Here is a 15,000-nt window from a genome sequence, read left to right as displayed (position 1 = left end):
AGATTAAAAGACAACATTGAATAACCACATGATGTTTTTAAATAACTTACAGCTCACAATAGTTGAAGCAAACATTGAAAAGCTTCATGTTTGGTTTCCTCTGAAATCTACAGTTTCATAGAGCTATTTTGTATAACTGAAAAAAGATTTCTTGTGCTTTAAAGGAGAAGACAACACAGACAGTGTACAAACAAACAAACAACAACGTGCAGATTCATAAAAGACGTAATGCTGCAATAGAGAGGTTAGACTTTGGAGAATTCATACAAAAGTACAATAAAATAGTACGCAGAAGTTTAAATTTGTGTTTCATCTGTGTATGTTTTACCAAGTGTTGTAGTCAAGACCACACGAACTGAGACCAAGACAAACCTGAAATCAGAGTGCTCAGAGACTGAGACAAGACCAAGACCATAAATATCAATAAAACAATCATCATCTTGTGTGCAGGGGGTGTGTCACTCACTTAAACTGTAACACCCAGAAGGTTTCAGCAGTAACCGGGGGATATAAATCAAATCATGAATTTAAGTTTTTTTTTATTCTTTTAGAAAGGGGCGTTTACCTTCTTATCACAGTAATGACGTGGAAAAATATCCCATCAGTGGTGGTCTTGATTGGTAATGCTTTAAAATCCGAGACCGAGATGAGGCCAAGTAAAAATGCTTTAGATTACGAGACGAGGCCGAGACCTTTAAAAGACCCAGACTGATTTTAAGTACTGCAACTCTACAGTTTACCCACCTTCACTTCTTTATCAGGCACAAGTAAGTAGGCTCAGGACTGGTGAAATCAAAGTTTGTAGTTATGTTTCAACAGTGAATAAAATATACAGAGCATTCATTATCAGGTAAATTCATATTCTGGCTGAGGCTGGTTCAGTGTCCCTTCTCATGTCAGTGGTTACACTAATGTGGGAAGGCAGCTTGAAGTGAGCACCTGCAATACAGGGCTGTAAAAATCTGAGAAACCACAGGGAGGTGTCAGAGTGCCACTGAACTTCACCACCTTAAGGAAATGTGTCGATACACCTTTATAAATGTGAACTTTGAATAAATGGTTTACATGAAATAGTAATAAGTTAGGACTTCACTAACCGAGACCAAGAAGTACCTGAGACAGGAGTGCTCCGAGATAAGACCAAGACATTTAGGGATCCAGACCGAGTCAAGACCAAGACCAAGGCTGGGTGAGACCGAGTGTACCTGTAGTACCCAGATGTTTGAATTTCGACCCAATAATAGTTAGTGAAGACTGGTTTAATCAAACTTTGTAGTAATGATGCAACAGTGAATACAAATATCTCAACTAGAGACGTTTGGATTTTTGACTGATATACTCTGCAGTCATTATCAGGTTATTTTTTCAGTCTGGCTGAGGCTCGTTAGTGGAAACTGCAAAAAGGCCGTTCTTTTTTTAAGTACAATAGAGCGACACCTAAACAGTCAAATAAGGAGAATGGTATTGGCTGAAACAGTGGATACTTTTATGAATGAGATTATGTGCAGCTATAAATCCATTCTTTTAGAAGACTAACATCCCACCAATAAACGATCAATTGTTTCAATCCAATCAGTAAAAGTCTTTAAAACAAGACATCTTCTATCATTTTACTCTCCACTGAAAGTCTGTTTCAAAAGATAGGTCTTACATTGTTTTAAATTGTATAATTCATAGACTTTGTTACTTTGATTTTCAGATGCGGTGTCTTCCACATATCAGGAGCAAAAAAAGGTATTCTTCAACACTTTTTTTGTCTGATAATATTTCCTGTGGCCTTCAGCCTCTGTGCTTTCTAATTAGTATTGTGTTATGATGGTTCATCAAGAGGCTTAAAACCCGCCTCAGCTCCAGCTCTCAGTCTAGAAAGTTAGACTGAGACAGGATTTCCAGCATGGTGGCTGCTGCTGATGAGCCTCAGGAGCCCCTGCTGTAACAGATGGGTGACATCACTCAGGCTTCATCCATTAATAGTTACAGTTTATGTTTCATACACATAATCCTCTTACAGTTAAATAAAAAGCTAATTAGCTAGCTTATCTTTTAATAGTTTTACCGGTCAGTTTTAGAAGAGAAAATGACTTTCAGATGATTGTTTCTTAATTCTTGGCTTGCTGATGAGCTTTATGTCTGACATGTTTTTTTGTTGTTGCCTCCCTTCGTAAACAGCCAGTGACTACACCATGTATCCGTTCTCAACCCAAAATGGAAAAGACTTCCAGAATCTTCTCTCGGTCTATCTGGATGCAGCTTTCTTCCCGTGTTTACGAGAGCAGGATTTCTGGTGAGTGGTGACTGCTGCTTCTCATATTTGTTTCATGTTTGTATTTATTTGACTTGATAGCATTGTAGCAAAAGTCAACTTTTAAATATTCAGTGAAGATTTTGTCTTTATAGTCAGCTGTTAACTCTGTTAGTTGGACTGTTTGTCCTGAGGCTGGCTTCACACTAGGGGAGTTTAGGCCTGATTTTGGGCCTTTTATTTGTCCAAATAATCCTCAAGTGTGTGGTGTCAATACGATTATTTTACAGCTCCTGATCGAGTCAGAGCCTCCCCGATCTGGAATCCTAAATACAAAAACATGTTTGTTATTTACCATTCCAGATCGGGCTGCCTCCGACTGAATACCTGCAGTAGCCAAAAAGAGAGCGAAGAGAGCATCACTTTTACAGCTCACAAACATGCCAGTGAACACAAACATAACTGTGCCCTGAGCCAAGAGGAATATAGAAAAAGAAGCACTGAGTAACAACATGAGTGGCTTTTTAATGTCTCGACTGTCTTCCATATTTGTTTTTCTTCTGAAGTCACGTTTGATCACACGAGTTTCTGTGAGATCTCGTGTCTGTGGGATCACCACTGTGAACTCGTTTCTACAAACTGCAGGTGTGTGGTCTCACAGTCGGGTCAAATCGTCTAGTGTGTGCAGTCGGAGGATTATAATGTTTAGAATCATTTAGCTGTCCTTATGTCTTTGGTCTCCCACGTTTTTTAAATAGGTTAAGATCTGAATATTGTCGAGTGTGTAGCCAGCCTAAAAGAGTCCAAGACCTTTCTGATATCACTTGTTTGAAACAGTCGCTGATGAAATCTGCTCTTCACTAGTTCATTTCTGTTTGTGTTGATTTTGCAGGCAGGAGGGCTGGAGGCTGGAGAATGAAAACCCAACAGATCCCAACTCCCCTCTGGTCTTTAAAGGAGTGGTGTTCAATGAAATGAAAGGGGCTTTTGTAAGTCTACTCTTTCCAAGTCACCTTTCTACACGTAGATACAATATAGTAAAGTGTTCTCTTAAGTAGCTTCAGATATCTCATATTTCTGCTGCTGTCCGTCCTGTCTCTATGACAACAGTCTGTTGACAACAGCTCCTGTATGACCGACACAGCTCCGTTGCTTTTCTCTGTTTGATATTTTTTATCTGTCACTTTGAGCATCAAACGGAGGATGCTTGACCTCCTACTTTGTCTAGATGATGAACTTTATGATCGGCTGGTTGAAAGAAAAGCGCCGGTGACGTCAACAGCGGCGTTGATTTTTAGTTTGAAGCGCTCGGAGCGGCTGCACAAATTAGGCAGAGCGCTCGGAAGAAAGGCGCTGGACGCTGCGCTTTGCTGCTGCTGCAAACGCTCTCTCCTCATTGGGAACAATAGAACAAAGACACTCAGAAAAAGCTAACAAAAAAAAATGCTAGGCGGACATGGGGCCTAATGCAACAGCAGTGAAACAAGTTCCAGATATGAGATGAACAGGTGACGTCAGATAAATGGTTTTGAAATAAGAGTGTGTCAGTGACTGTTTAACGTTTGATTGTGTGTTTTTTTTTAGTCTGACAACGAGCGCGTGTACGCCCAGCACCTCCAGAACAAGCTGTATCCAGACCACACGTACTCTGTGGTGTCAGGAGGAGAGCCTCTAGCCATCCCTGACCTTACCTGGGAACAGCTCAAGCAGTTCCACGCCACGCATTACCACCCCAGCAACGCCAGGTACATGGACACACACACGTGTACACTGTGAGCCTAGAAGGGACAGGAAACTGTAAAGTGCTGTGAAGAAATGAGATGAGAGCAGGTGTTAGCCAGCAGAATCCTTTCTTTGTTACATTTAATAATCTCCTGCAGCAGAACGATGCAGGCTCACATTGACACAGTAGATATGAAACACAGGAAACTTTAATAATTTGATGGTAACTGATGCTAGTTTGTCTTTTTCATGCTTTATCGATCTTATTTATTTCAGAATGATCATAATTCCTTAAAAATAATTTAACATGCAGGCTTTAAAATTGCTCAGAAAACACCCCTGAGAGTGTCCTCCATGTGCTCCTCAGGTTCTTCACGTATGGAGATTTGCCTTTGGAGCAGCATCTGAAGCAGATCGAAGAGGAAGCTCTGTCCAAGTTTGAACGCATCAACCCGAACACAGAGGTCCCCCCCCAGCCACACTGGAGCAGCCCTGTGAGTGTCATAATCCAGACCAGCATCTGTAACTTCTACTGATCAATAGATCTTAAAAACTACACCAACAATCTCAACAGCTGTTTATTATTGCATGCTTTTATATTAACACACTGAAATGCATTGATTAGTCGTTTTGATGTCGTCGTGAATCTCAATGGTTTCCCCAGAGAGAGGATCATGTGACCTGCAGCCCTGACGCTCTGGCTCCGGATCCGGCCCGGCAGAACACGCTGTGTGTGAGCTACCTGCTGGGAGAGTAAGACCGAAAATCATTTCTTTTTATTTTGCATTAAGATGGGAGAAGCCATAAAAAGAGCCTCCATCCTCCTCTTTATTCACTACATCTTGGTTGTCATGTCGACGGCTTTTTAAAGACTGAGAGCTTTACAGTACAGAAAGCATTCACTCAACAATTCTCTTCATTCAAAGTGAAGTTTTTAGCGAGTCCTATTGTTCAGAAATATTTAAAATCTCTTTGTTTTTTTCCCCGCGCAGCATCACTGACACATTTGAAGGATTCACCCTCAGCCTGCTGTCGTCTCTCATGATCTCTGGACCCAACTCTCCCTTCTACAAAGCTCTCATCGAACCCAATATAGGAACTGACTTCTCCTCTGTTGTAGGGTGAGTACGCAGGACGCAAAGTAACAAACTCTCACAAATAAACTGATCAGCAAGCTCAGAGGTTATTTAGAGCGACGGCTGGAGAAGCAGCGAGGACAGAAGTTTGGTTTGATGTGGAGGACTTCTCTGATCCAGAGGCTCAACGATGGTCCAGAACCATTTGATCTGTCAGTGCTGAGACAGCCGATGGAGACGACAGAGAGGGGCAGGAGAGGATGGGGATGATGCCCCCTGGAGGATTTGGATGTTATGGCTCTAATGTTTTCAAATAAACATCCTCATTTTGGCACGTTTGTAAATATTTTACAGCCAGCCGCTAAGATTTCAGTTATTGTCAATCCATGCAATTCTCTAAACACCAGATAAGCCAATAGAAGAATGTAATTGCAGTAGCTGGGTTCAACCTGTAGAGGGCCGTAGCTATGCATATTTCTAACACAAAATGTGGAATTTAAATTTAGATACTTTGTACTCTGGGGGTTTAGTTACTCTCTAAAGACGGGTTTTCATCTATATGATTTTGCTAAGCTACTTAGATGACAACTTTCTTTTAGAAATGTCTATTAAAAGATAATTTAACATTTTAGTATATTGCTGCTGAGCTGTGATGCTCTGCCTCATGTGCTGCAGACAGCGCTCAGAGTACTGCATTGTTCTGAAATGTTGTGTTCTGCAGATATGACGGCAGCACCAAAGAGGCGTCGTTCAGTATAGGACTGCAGGGAATGGCCGAGGAGGACACCGAGAGAGTGAAGCAAATCATCAGCCAAACCATCAACGACATCATCGAGTAAGTCCCACGCTCCCTTTTGTATTTAAGACTTTAATATATGTTTACAAACCTGCTCTCTCTAAGTGTCAGCTTGTTTTGATAAAGCCATAAACTGTAAGGTCTACTTGCACATGAAGGATGATGAGTTGCTTGGTTACATGAAATTGAAACGGCACATAAGATAAAATGACTCCTCGTCATCATCGACAGGAGCGGCTTTGAGGAGGAAAGAATCGACGCTCTCCTGCATAAGATCCAGATCCAGATGAAGCACCAGTCCACAAACTTCGGCCTGTCTCTGGCCTCGGTGAGTTCACAAACACAAGGACACTGCATGTATTTATAAACCTCTATGTGTGAGATATGTCAGGAAGAATGATGATGTTAGTTATGTTGTCTCTGCTGAAATCTTGTGTTTCTACCACTATATACTCTGTGTATTTCTATACAAATACAGAATGTTTTAAACATGTCTAAACGTATGAGATGAGCTTGTTTTCACAGCAGTTTATTTGCTGATTTCTTCCTTTTTTTGATGAGTTGCAGTAAACTCAATAATCACAGAGAGTATAATATTTAAAGGGATTACACATGTGTATGAGAAGTAAAGTTTTAATCACTATACATCAATGTAAGAGTCAAACAGGACACTTAGATTAGCTTTATTTTGTCAGTAATGTTATAATTGCTTTGTGGATTCTGCTGCATGTTTCACATGTCGGTTTCATTATTCATGGCTGTATGTATATACCTTTTTGTTTTTTCTAGTACATTGCGTCATCGTGGAACCACGACGGCGACCCGGTGGAGCTGCTGCAGATCAACGACAGCGTTGCCAAGTTCAAACAGACCCTGAAGGAAAACCCTCGCTTCCTCCAGGACAAAGTCAAGCACTACTTTAAGGTGTGTGACACTGGGAAAGTACTTTTCTTCAAAACATCCAGAAATATGTGAAAAAAGGTTAAAAAAAAATACAAGAATAAACCTTTTACAAGTCTCACTAATGTTCTCTGTAGGGGGAAATACTCGGTCTGCTCTTAAGGTCAACCTCAGCAGCCCTGGAGTGTTTTAAGATCATGACAAAAAAACATGAACTTTGAAGGTTTTCTGTATCATTTGTGTTTTTTCTCTTCCTCTTCAAATCCCCATTACCCCCCCTACAGGAGAACACACACAGACTGACCCTGTCCATGAGTCCGGATGAGGTCTACTTGGAGAAACAGGCCAAAGCCGAGGAGGAGAAGCTCCAGAAAAAGATCCATGCTCTGTCAGACAGCGACAAAAAAGACATCTATGAAAAAGGTACAAATGATTGAAACTGCTCCACGGAGGAAATCTGTGTTTCTCTGCTTCTGTTAAAACACTTTCTGAGCTTGACTCTGTGAAATCACACAGAATTGTCTGAAGCAAACAGGCTTTTATTGGCTGCTTGATTGATTTGATTGAAGCCCCAAAAAATCCAATAAACCATCAGATTAACACAATAACTGGGAAAAAAACATCAAGCGCTGCAATGTGACTGTATACAGAATATATTCATGTTGACCTGTTCTAGATCCCTCATTTAGTCATATAGTGTTACAATGCTGCATGTTCAAACTAAACACAGGCAGAGTTATAGAGCATGAGGTAAACATATGTTGGAGTAATCCCAGGATGAGTCAGCAGAGGGCGCTAAACACCTTGAGGTGTTTTTATTGACACCAGTATCAGATAAATAAGATGTTTTTTGAGCTGCAAATCATTCAAAGCTGCTCTATAAGTTTTCAGAGACTGACAAAAGTGTTACTGAATTGAGTGTCATTTGCCAGTTTTAGTCCGAGGGGGTGAGGAGTTGCCTTAAATATTAAAAACCGTCTTTGAGGGGATTTGTTAGAAACATTAAAGTACAGAGATTTACTGATGGAAAACCATAAAAGAACATTTCACCTGCATTCACTTTTCTGTTTATGACCCAACCAGTAAAACTTGTTGAAACATTTCAGAAGGATTTGATTGAGGCACTTCTGATTTAACTGTCTGTTTCATATTCATGTTCTTCTTCTTCTTCTTGGGAAAAGGTCTGGAGCTGCTGGCTGCTCAGAGCAAAGCGCAGGACGCCTCCTGTTTGCCGGCACTGAAAGTGTCTGACATTGAGCCCACGATCCCTGTTACTCCTGTTCAGATCAGCACAGCAGGTACGGCCCAGTGTCCGCTCTACACAAGTTTATAAAACATTATACACAACAAGGAAGAATCATCTCAGAGTGTTGTGGTTAAAACTCCTTAAAATGTTTCCTCTCCTTGTCTCCTTCAGTCGGCGTACCGGTGCAGTACTGTGAGCAGCCCACCAACGGGCTAGTTTACTTCAGAGCCATGTGCAGTCTCAACACACTGCCGGAGGACCTCAGGCTCTATGTCCCGCTCTTCTGCAGCGTTGTCACCAAGTAAGTTCACCTGACAGTCGATTGGACCAGAGCAAGATTTCAAAATGTGTCACCTGGTATATGAAAAGTTTGAAGATATTATGCTTTATTGATCTTTTCTGTATTTGTGTAAGGTTTGGACAGGTGGTGTTTGAAAGCATTTTAAAGATTGCATGTGTGTCTGTTTGTTAAATCAGGATGGGCTGTGGAGGTCTGGACTACAGACAACAGTCCCAGCAGATGGAGCTGAGGACTGGGGGCATGTCTGTCTCCACCCAGGTCGTCCCTGACTCCACCCAGCTGGACATGTACGAGCAGGTCAGTACCAGCTTACTGTGTTTGAAAAGTCTTACAAATATATGGATAGAAGTAATGTTTGGACAGAGACATTTCTGGACAAGAATACTTTAGATGATGTAGGGAGTGAGTCTGAGCCTGAAGGCAAAGCTCTCCATTTACCGGTCACCTATGATCATGAGCTATGGGTAGTGACCGAAATAATAAGATGGTGGATACAAGCGGCTGAAATGAGTTTCCTCCAGAGGTCGGCTGGGCTCAGTCTTAGAGAGAGGGCGAGGAGCTCAGACATTCTGGTAGAGCTCAGAGTAGAGCCGTTTCTCCCTCAAATCTAAAGGAGCCAGTCGAGGTGGTTCGGCCATCTGATTAGGATGCCACCTGGACGCCTCCCTTTGAGGTCTTCTGAGCACGCCCCAACTGGGAGGAGACCCCGGGGTAGACCCAGAGTTTACTGGAGGGATTACTGTGTATATCCCCACTGGCCTGGGAACACGTCAGAATCCCTCAGGAGGAACTGGGGAGAGAGAAGTCTGGGTTGAATTATTGCTGCTGCCACAGAGACCTGACCTTTGATAAGTGGAAGAAAATGGATGAATGGAGTAATGAAGTATGCTGCTCCATGTCAGGTTCCTTCATATATGACATCACATGTAATTTAGTAACTTTATTCTATATTAATTAAATGTTTGTTCTTTATTATGATGATTCTTGTGCATTGTGGAAACCCATCTTCTTTCTGCTGCGTCGTCTTCAAAAATCAAATGTCTCCTCAAAGCTGCAGAAATTGAAACTGAGTGATCGTGTGTTACATAAACAGAGGTTGTGATTTATCTTGGTTCAGTGTTTAACTGCTGCTGGTTACATTACATCGGTATAAAACAGGTAATCAAAGAAGAGTCTTGTCTCTGTGTTCTCTGTTCCAGGGTGTCCTCCTGTCCTCCTCCTGCCTGGAGAGAAACCTTCCTCACATGTTTCATCTGTGGAGCGACATATTCAACAAGTACGTCCTCCATCACTTCTTATAAACTGAGAGAAAATGTGTCCTGAAATTCGAGGAGGCTGAGAAGACAGCTCGATATTTATCTTTTTTTTTCTTTTTTTGTTCACTACAGCCCCCACTTTGACGAGGTGGAGCGCCTGAGAGTGCTGGTGATGATGTCAGCACAGGAGTTAGCCAATGGGATCTCCTACTCGGGCCACATGTACGCCATGACACGTGCAGGCCGTCACCTGACTCCAGCAGGAGACCTCAATGAGACGCTTGGTGGGATGGAACAGGTATGCACCTGGAGTGTTGATCCTAAAAAACTAAAATGATAGTGTCTGACTCCTGCACGTCAGCTTTAAGAAGTGTTGTCATAGTGATTTAAAGCTTGAAGTAAATTACGCAGACGCAGATTCAAGACATACAGTATAGCATGATTTTTTTCTGACAAGCAGAGACAATTTCATTTGTTCCTACTTTGTGCAAGAGGTTTTTTGTTTTTCCATTCTCTCGCTTCATATTTGATCCATCTTTTATCAATGATTACTTCAGGTGAAGTTTATGAAGAGGGTCGCTGAGTTGTCCGACCTCAGCCAAGTCATCCGAACGCTCGTCAGGATCAAGAAGCATCTTCTCAACCCGGACAACATGAGGTGAGATGTTACACCTGAGGAGAGGTTTTCTTTTAAAAGGTTTTGTTTTTGGGCTTTTTGGGCCTTTATTTTAGAGACAGGACAGTGGACAGAGTCAGAAATCAGAGAGAGAGAGAGAGAGAGTGGGGAAAGCAGGAAATGAGCCACAGGTCGTCCGCTTGGAGGACTACAGCCTCCACACATGGGGCGTCCACTAACCACTAGGCTATGGTCGCCTCCATGGTGATAGATTTTTGAATGATGAAGAGATAGTGACAGTATTCTGCAGTTAATGTTATTTTAATTACTGCAACATGGTTTCAATATAAAGGGTCTGTTTGTAACATGCTCGTCAATGTAAATGTTTGTCTCTTACAGGTGTGCGATCAACACTACTCCACAGAAAATGTCGGACACGGCAGCACAGCTGGAGAGCTTCATGAAGGACGTGGCTGACAACAGAAAGGAGCGCAAACCGGTCAGAAGTAACATTATTGAGGTAAACTATCAACAAACAAATCAAAACATGAAAGCAGGCAGAATAATTCTTAAAATTAGATTTTAATATTCTCTTGATTTTTTTTTCTAAAGAGGCCTCTCGACCCATCGGATGTCTCGGGGCTGAGCCGGAAACTCATCTCTGTAAGTTTTCAGGAACATCTTACATTTCTGTGTTTGTTTGCTCGCTATGTCAGTGGTTCTCAACTGGTGGGTAGGGGCCCATAAGTGGGTCACAGAGCTGTTTTCAGTGGGTCGTGACTGAGTTCCTAGGGGAAAGAAATGGTGTCAAAAAGTCTGTAAAGTTCTATGTTCTGTATCTTTGTTCGGTCACATCTTTTGAAACATCTTTCATTGAAAATAAACCTGATAGGTTGAACAATATCAGAAACTCTGGTCGCAGGAGGAGATGGTGGTGAGTCCTAAAGCTAAACCCATTAAGAACCACTCCTCTAAATATATCCCTGCCATAGTGAGTTCACATTATATTAAAGGCAGAACCATCTCTGCAGATTAAAGAAGATAAAATAATGGAAAAGATGAAGAAAGGCTGTCTTATAGAAACGCAAAAATACAGATTTTAAAAATCTTTGAAGAAGCAAAATAACACCAACACAAAACAGTTGAACCTTTGATTTCAATAGCTGTGAGATCACCTGTAATTTTATTTTGTCCTTTATTATGAGACATTCCTTCAAAACAAAGTCCTGTGCATGCATGAGATTATAAATATAACGCTTATTTGTTTTTTTTTAATACCTGAGTACAATATTCCACCAGTACCTCTCAGCTCTCTTTTAACCATAGTTTACATCTTATTGTATAATATAACTGTTTTGTTTGTATATATACTGGTGGGTTTAGTATTTGTATATGTTCTATATTTAACTACTTCTCTACAGGTGTGCTCCGACAGGTTTTTGTTGTACTTGTACAGTGACAGTAAAGATCATCTTCTCTGATTTCAGGAGCAAAACTTCCAGCCGTGTCAGATGAAAACGTTCTTCCAGCTTCCCTTCCCTGTTCACTTTATCAGCGAGAGTATTCGTACGGTACCCTTCTCCCACCACGACTACGCCAGGTAACCACACCTGTACCTGGCAGGGATGAGTGACAGCACTTCCTTTAAAAGTCTGATTTACAGGGACAGTTCTTTGTCTTTCTACGTGTAACTTTTAGTTCATCTAAAGTGTAATAAAAACTTTTTGTTTCCTTTTTTCTCTTAAAGTTTGTGCATCTTGGCGAGGATGATGACGGCTAAGTTTCTGCATGGAGAAATCAGGGAGAAGGGGGGAGCCTACGGGGGCGGGGCCAGGATGGGAGGAGGTCTTTTCTCTTTTTACTCGTACAGGTGAGAGGCCGCGACACCACACTCAACAAAGTTTTAAAAAACATTGTGCTGACGTTGAAATACAATAACAGTTCATTTTGTTGATTTGGCTGAAACAAGTTTAATATTTTATATACACTCAGGCTTTCTCGAACCTTAGAAAACGATGTGCATTTTGGTTAATAGGTGTATTTAATGGAATATAATACATACAAAATCTCCGTACTTATGAAGGAGTAGAGGTAGATTCTATAAAAGGGGGCAGGCTGGGTTGTCTTCAAGATATGAATTTTGTTAAAGGTGAGATATCCTCCTCCTCTTCAACCAGTTTAAAAAAGTCTCAGAACTCCCCAAAACATGTGTGTGAAGTTTCTTGTTCTAAATCCACTCTGATCCTGTATTTGATCATGTCTATAAACCCCTCTATTTCAGCCCTGCTCAGAACAGGCTGTTTCTGTGTCTGTACCTTTAAATATGTAAATGAGCTGTGTTTGACCACGCCCCCTCTCTGGAAGTGCTCGGGTGTCTCAGGCTTTCTCGCTACCTGCTCTATTGTTTACGGTGAGAAGGCAGACTCAGAGGGCAGAACAAACACCTAGCTGTGGGAGTGTCACCCACCTGGGGGAGGGGCTACTGCCCTTTGTGATGTCATGAAGGGAAAATCGCTAAACGGCCTGTTTGAGCACACATTTTCTGAAAAGTGGAGCAGGCAGAAGACAGAGAGGATGGACTTTTCTCATCATTGGGGGGATTGAAGACGGACTAGAGACACATAGAAACATGGTGAAGAGGTTTTAACAGAATATGTGACCTTTAAAATGTATTTTAAATCAAGTTTTGGAGAGAGAAGCGAAAGAACCAAAGTTGCAGAAGCACTTATTCTGTTCTAATCGCATGAAATTTGAGTTTATTTGCTGAAAGACATTTGTTGCCATATTCTCAAATGTGACCTCTTCGTCCTCCCTTTGTCCAAAATGCAAAATGTTTATATTACAAGAATATTCAGACGATCTGTCTGGAAAAAAAGAGACACAGAAGTCTCAACAATTTACTAAGGGAAGCCATCATGGGGCGTTTTTGGAAGCTGTAATAAAATATTCCAAATGACTTCTACGTTTAAAAAGAATCTTCTTTGAGTTGAACAGTGTGTCGTTGATTTTGTATTTCTTTCTCGTACTTCTCTAAGGGATCCAAACTCGGTGCAGACCTTGTCTGCGTTTCGTCGAGGTGTGGACTGGGCGAAGTCGGGACAGTTCACCCAGCAGGACATCGATGAAGCTAAACTGTCAGTGTTCTCGGCTGTAGACTCGCCTGTGGCCCCCGCGGACAAAGGTGAGGAACGACTGAGTGATCCCTCCAGCTGCTGTCAGGATGCCTCACCTGATCCTCCTCCAATCAGATCTCTGGAGCTTTAACATCTCAGTACATCACTGACAACTTCAACATTAGAAGTCTTTAATGGAGGTTAAAAGCTTTTAAAGGATTAATGAATAAAATGATGAGTAAAAAGTTGAATTATAAGCAAGTTCAGATATGAAGAGATCTTCATTAGTTTTATTAACTTAGTCTCCGTCTCTGTTGTAAAGCCGTCACTGTCTCCACTTTATCTCTTAGCCGTCTGGTTTGTTCACTCTGTGTTTGTGTTGCAGGAATGGGTCGCTTCCTCAGCGGAGTCACCGATGAGATGAAGCAGAATCACAGAGAAAGACTTTTTGCTGTCACTCACCAAAGTCTGGTGGAAGTGGCTGAAAGGTACAAACTTTATGTCCCCTTACATAACTCAGAAATGAAGAGAAGGAGAAGCTAAAAGAAAAAACAGACTGACAAACTGTTCCCGTTTATTCCCACATCAAGTGTTAACTCGTGTCTTGTTTTCCCCCTCGCTGCAGATACCTCGGCGTCGGTCAGAGGACTTGTGGAGTTGCTATCTTGGGTCCAGAGAACGAGGCGATTAAAAAAGATCCCTCATGGATCGTAAAATAATCCAGTCTGTCGGTAACTTGTGATTTAAATACTCAACTGGACTTCTGGAGAATCACAGCTGCAAGACTTATTCTGTACTGAATGCTGAAAGTCTACGGTTAGGATTTTTTATTAAAGAGTCAAAAAGCTGAAGCGCACAATATCAAGAGGAGGACTGAGAGCTGCTGTCATGGTTCAGATACGTCTTCATTCTGTATATATTTAATGAAATATATGATCATGTTGGAATACACTATGTGAGTGAGCTCTTCTTTTTTGGATCATTGCAAAAGTATCATCAAGAGATATATCATTTATATAAACTTCAATCAGGTGTTTTTGTTTTTTTCTGCAGGATACAAATGACTTTCTTCCTCTGTGGTTTACTCTGGGAAACTCAGAGCAGAGGAAGAACATCAGAGCAATTCTGTCTAATTCAAACAACAAACTGAGTCATGTGCAAACACTCAGTCAGGTCATGTTGGTCTTTGTGGGGGCGCATGTAGTCTAGTGGTTTTTGTGCACGCCCCATGTATGGAGGCTGTGGTCCTATTTTCCACAAATTTCACATTTTCATTGGTTCCTAAGTTAGGAAGTGATTGAACATGAATTATGATCTTAATATGTTTCCCTCAGTACGACCCTTATGAGGTAGAAGTAAACAAAAGCATATCAAGATCACAACTCATGTTCAACAACTTCCTAACTCTCTATCGATGAGCTGTAATCATGAAGGTAATGAGAACAAACTCTTAGATAATGACCTGTTAACTATAGACTATGGTCATGTAGATAAGGTACTAATAAGTGCTTCATAATGACCAATAAGCAGCCAGTATGCTACTAGTTAGCATGCTAATAAGCCGCTAGTTAATGTTGAATATTATGACCTTAAATTGAAGTTTTAACAATTATTTTTCAAGTCTTTGAACACCACAGGTGAAATCAATTTCCCTCCATTTTATCGTGTTGGAAGCACAAATCAACAGATTTAAAACTCAGGGTGAATAAAACCAAAGAATTGCTGCAGGTCA

General features: G+C 41.3%; 1 protein-coding gene across 1 annotated transcript; it reads left to right on the top strand.

Annotated features, from left to right (window-relative positions):
• The first annotated feature begins 2,171 nt into the window (after window positions 1-2,171).
• On the top strand, window positions 2,172-13,987 carry LOC136178858 (presequence protease, mitochondrial-like). The gene is made up of 23 exons (XM_065953286.1): window positions 2,172-2,284; window positions 3,135-3,231; window positions 3,827-3,987; window positions 4,332-4,458; window positions 4,629-4,717; window positions 4,957-5,085; window positions 5,762-5,875; window positions 6,068-6,164; window positions 6,626-6,760; window positions 7,021-7,159; window positions 7,918-8,034; window positions 8,154-8,283; window positions 8,460-8,580; window positions 9,483-9,559; window positions 9,672-9,837; window positions 10,097-10,197; window positions 10,555-10,675; window positions 10,768-10,818; window positions 11,643-11,755; window positions 11,903-12,025; window positions 13,191-13,336; window positions 13,654-13,756; window positions 13,894-13,987. The coding sequence occupies exons 1-23, from the start codon at window positions 2,184-2,186 to the stop codon at window positions 13,985-13,987; spliced, it is 2,652 nt and encodes an 883-aa protein (XP_065809358.1). The 5' UTR covers window positions 2,172-2,183.
• The last annotated feature ends 1,013 nt before the right edge of the window (window positions 13,988-15,000 follow it).

The sequence above is a fragment of the Labrus bergylta genome, chromosome 4, assembly GCF_963930695.1.
Source record: "Labrus bergylta chromosome 4, fLabBer1.1, whole genome shotgun sequence".
Classification (NCBI taxonomy): domain Eukaryota; kingdom Metazoa; phylum Chordata; class Actinopteri; order Labriformes; family Labridae; genus Labrus; species Labrus bergylta.
This window is presented reverse-complemented; position numbering and strand designations above follow the sequence as displayed.

Bases quoted from the DNA above. Each gene is read 5' to 3' on its own strand.
- LOC136178858 (XM_065953286.1), top strand. From the start codon at position 2,184: ATGTATCCGTTCTCAACCCAAAATGGAAAAGACTTCCAGAATCTTCTC. The intron at 4,718-4,956 runs GTAAGACCGAAA...TTCCCCGCGCAG, and splicing joins GTGAGCTACCTGCTGGGAGA to CATCACTGACACATTTGAAG. The intron at 10,676-10,767 runs GTAAACTATCAA...TTTTTTCTAAAG, and splicing joins TCAGAAGTAACATTATTGAG to AGGCCTCTCGACCCATCGGA.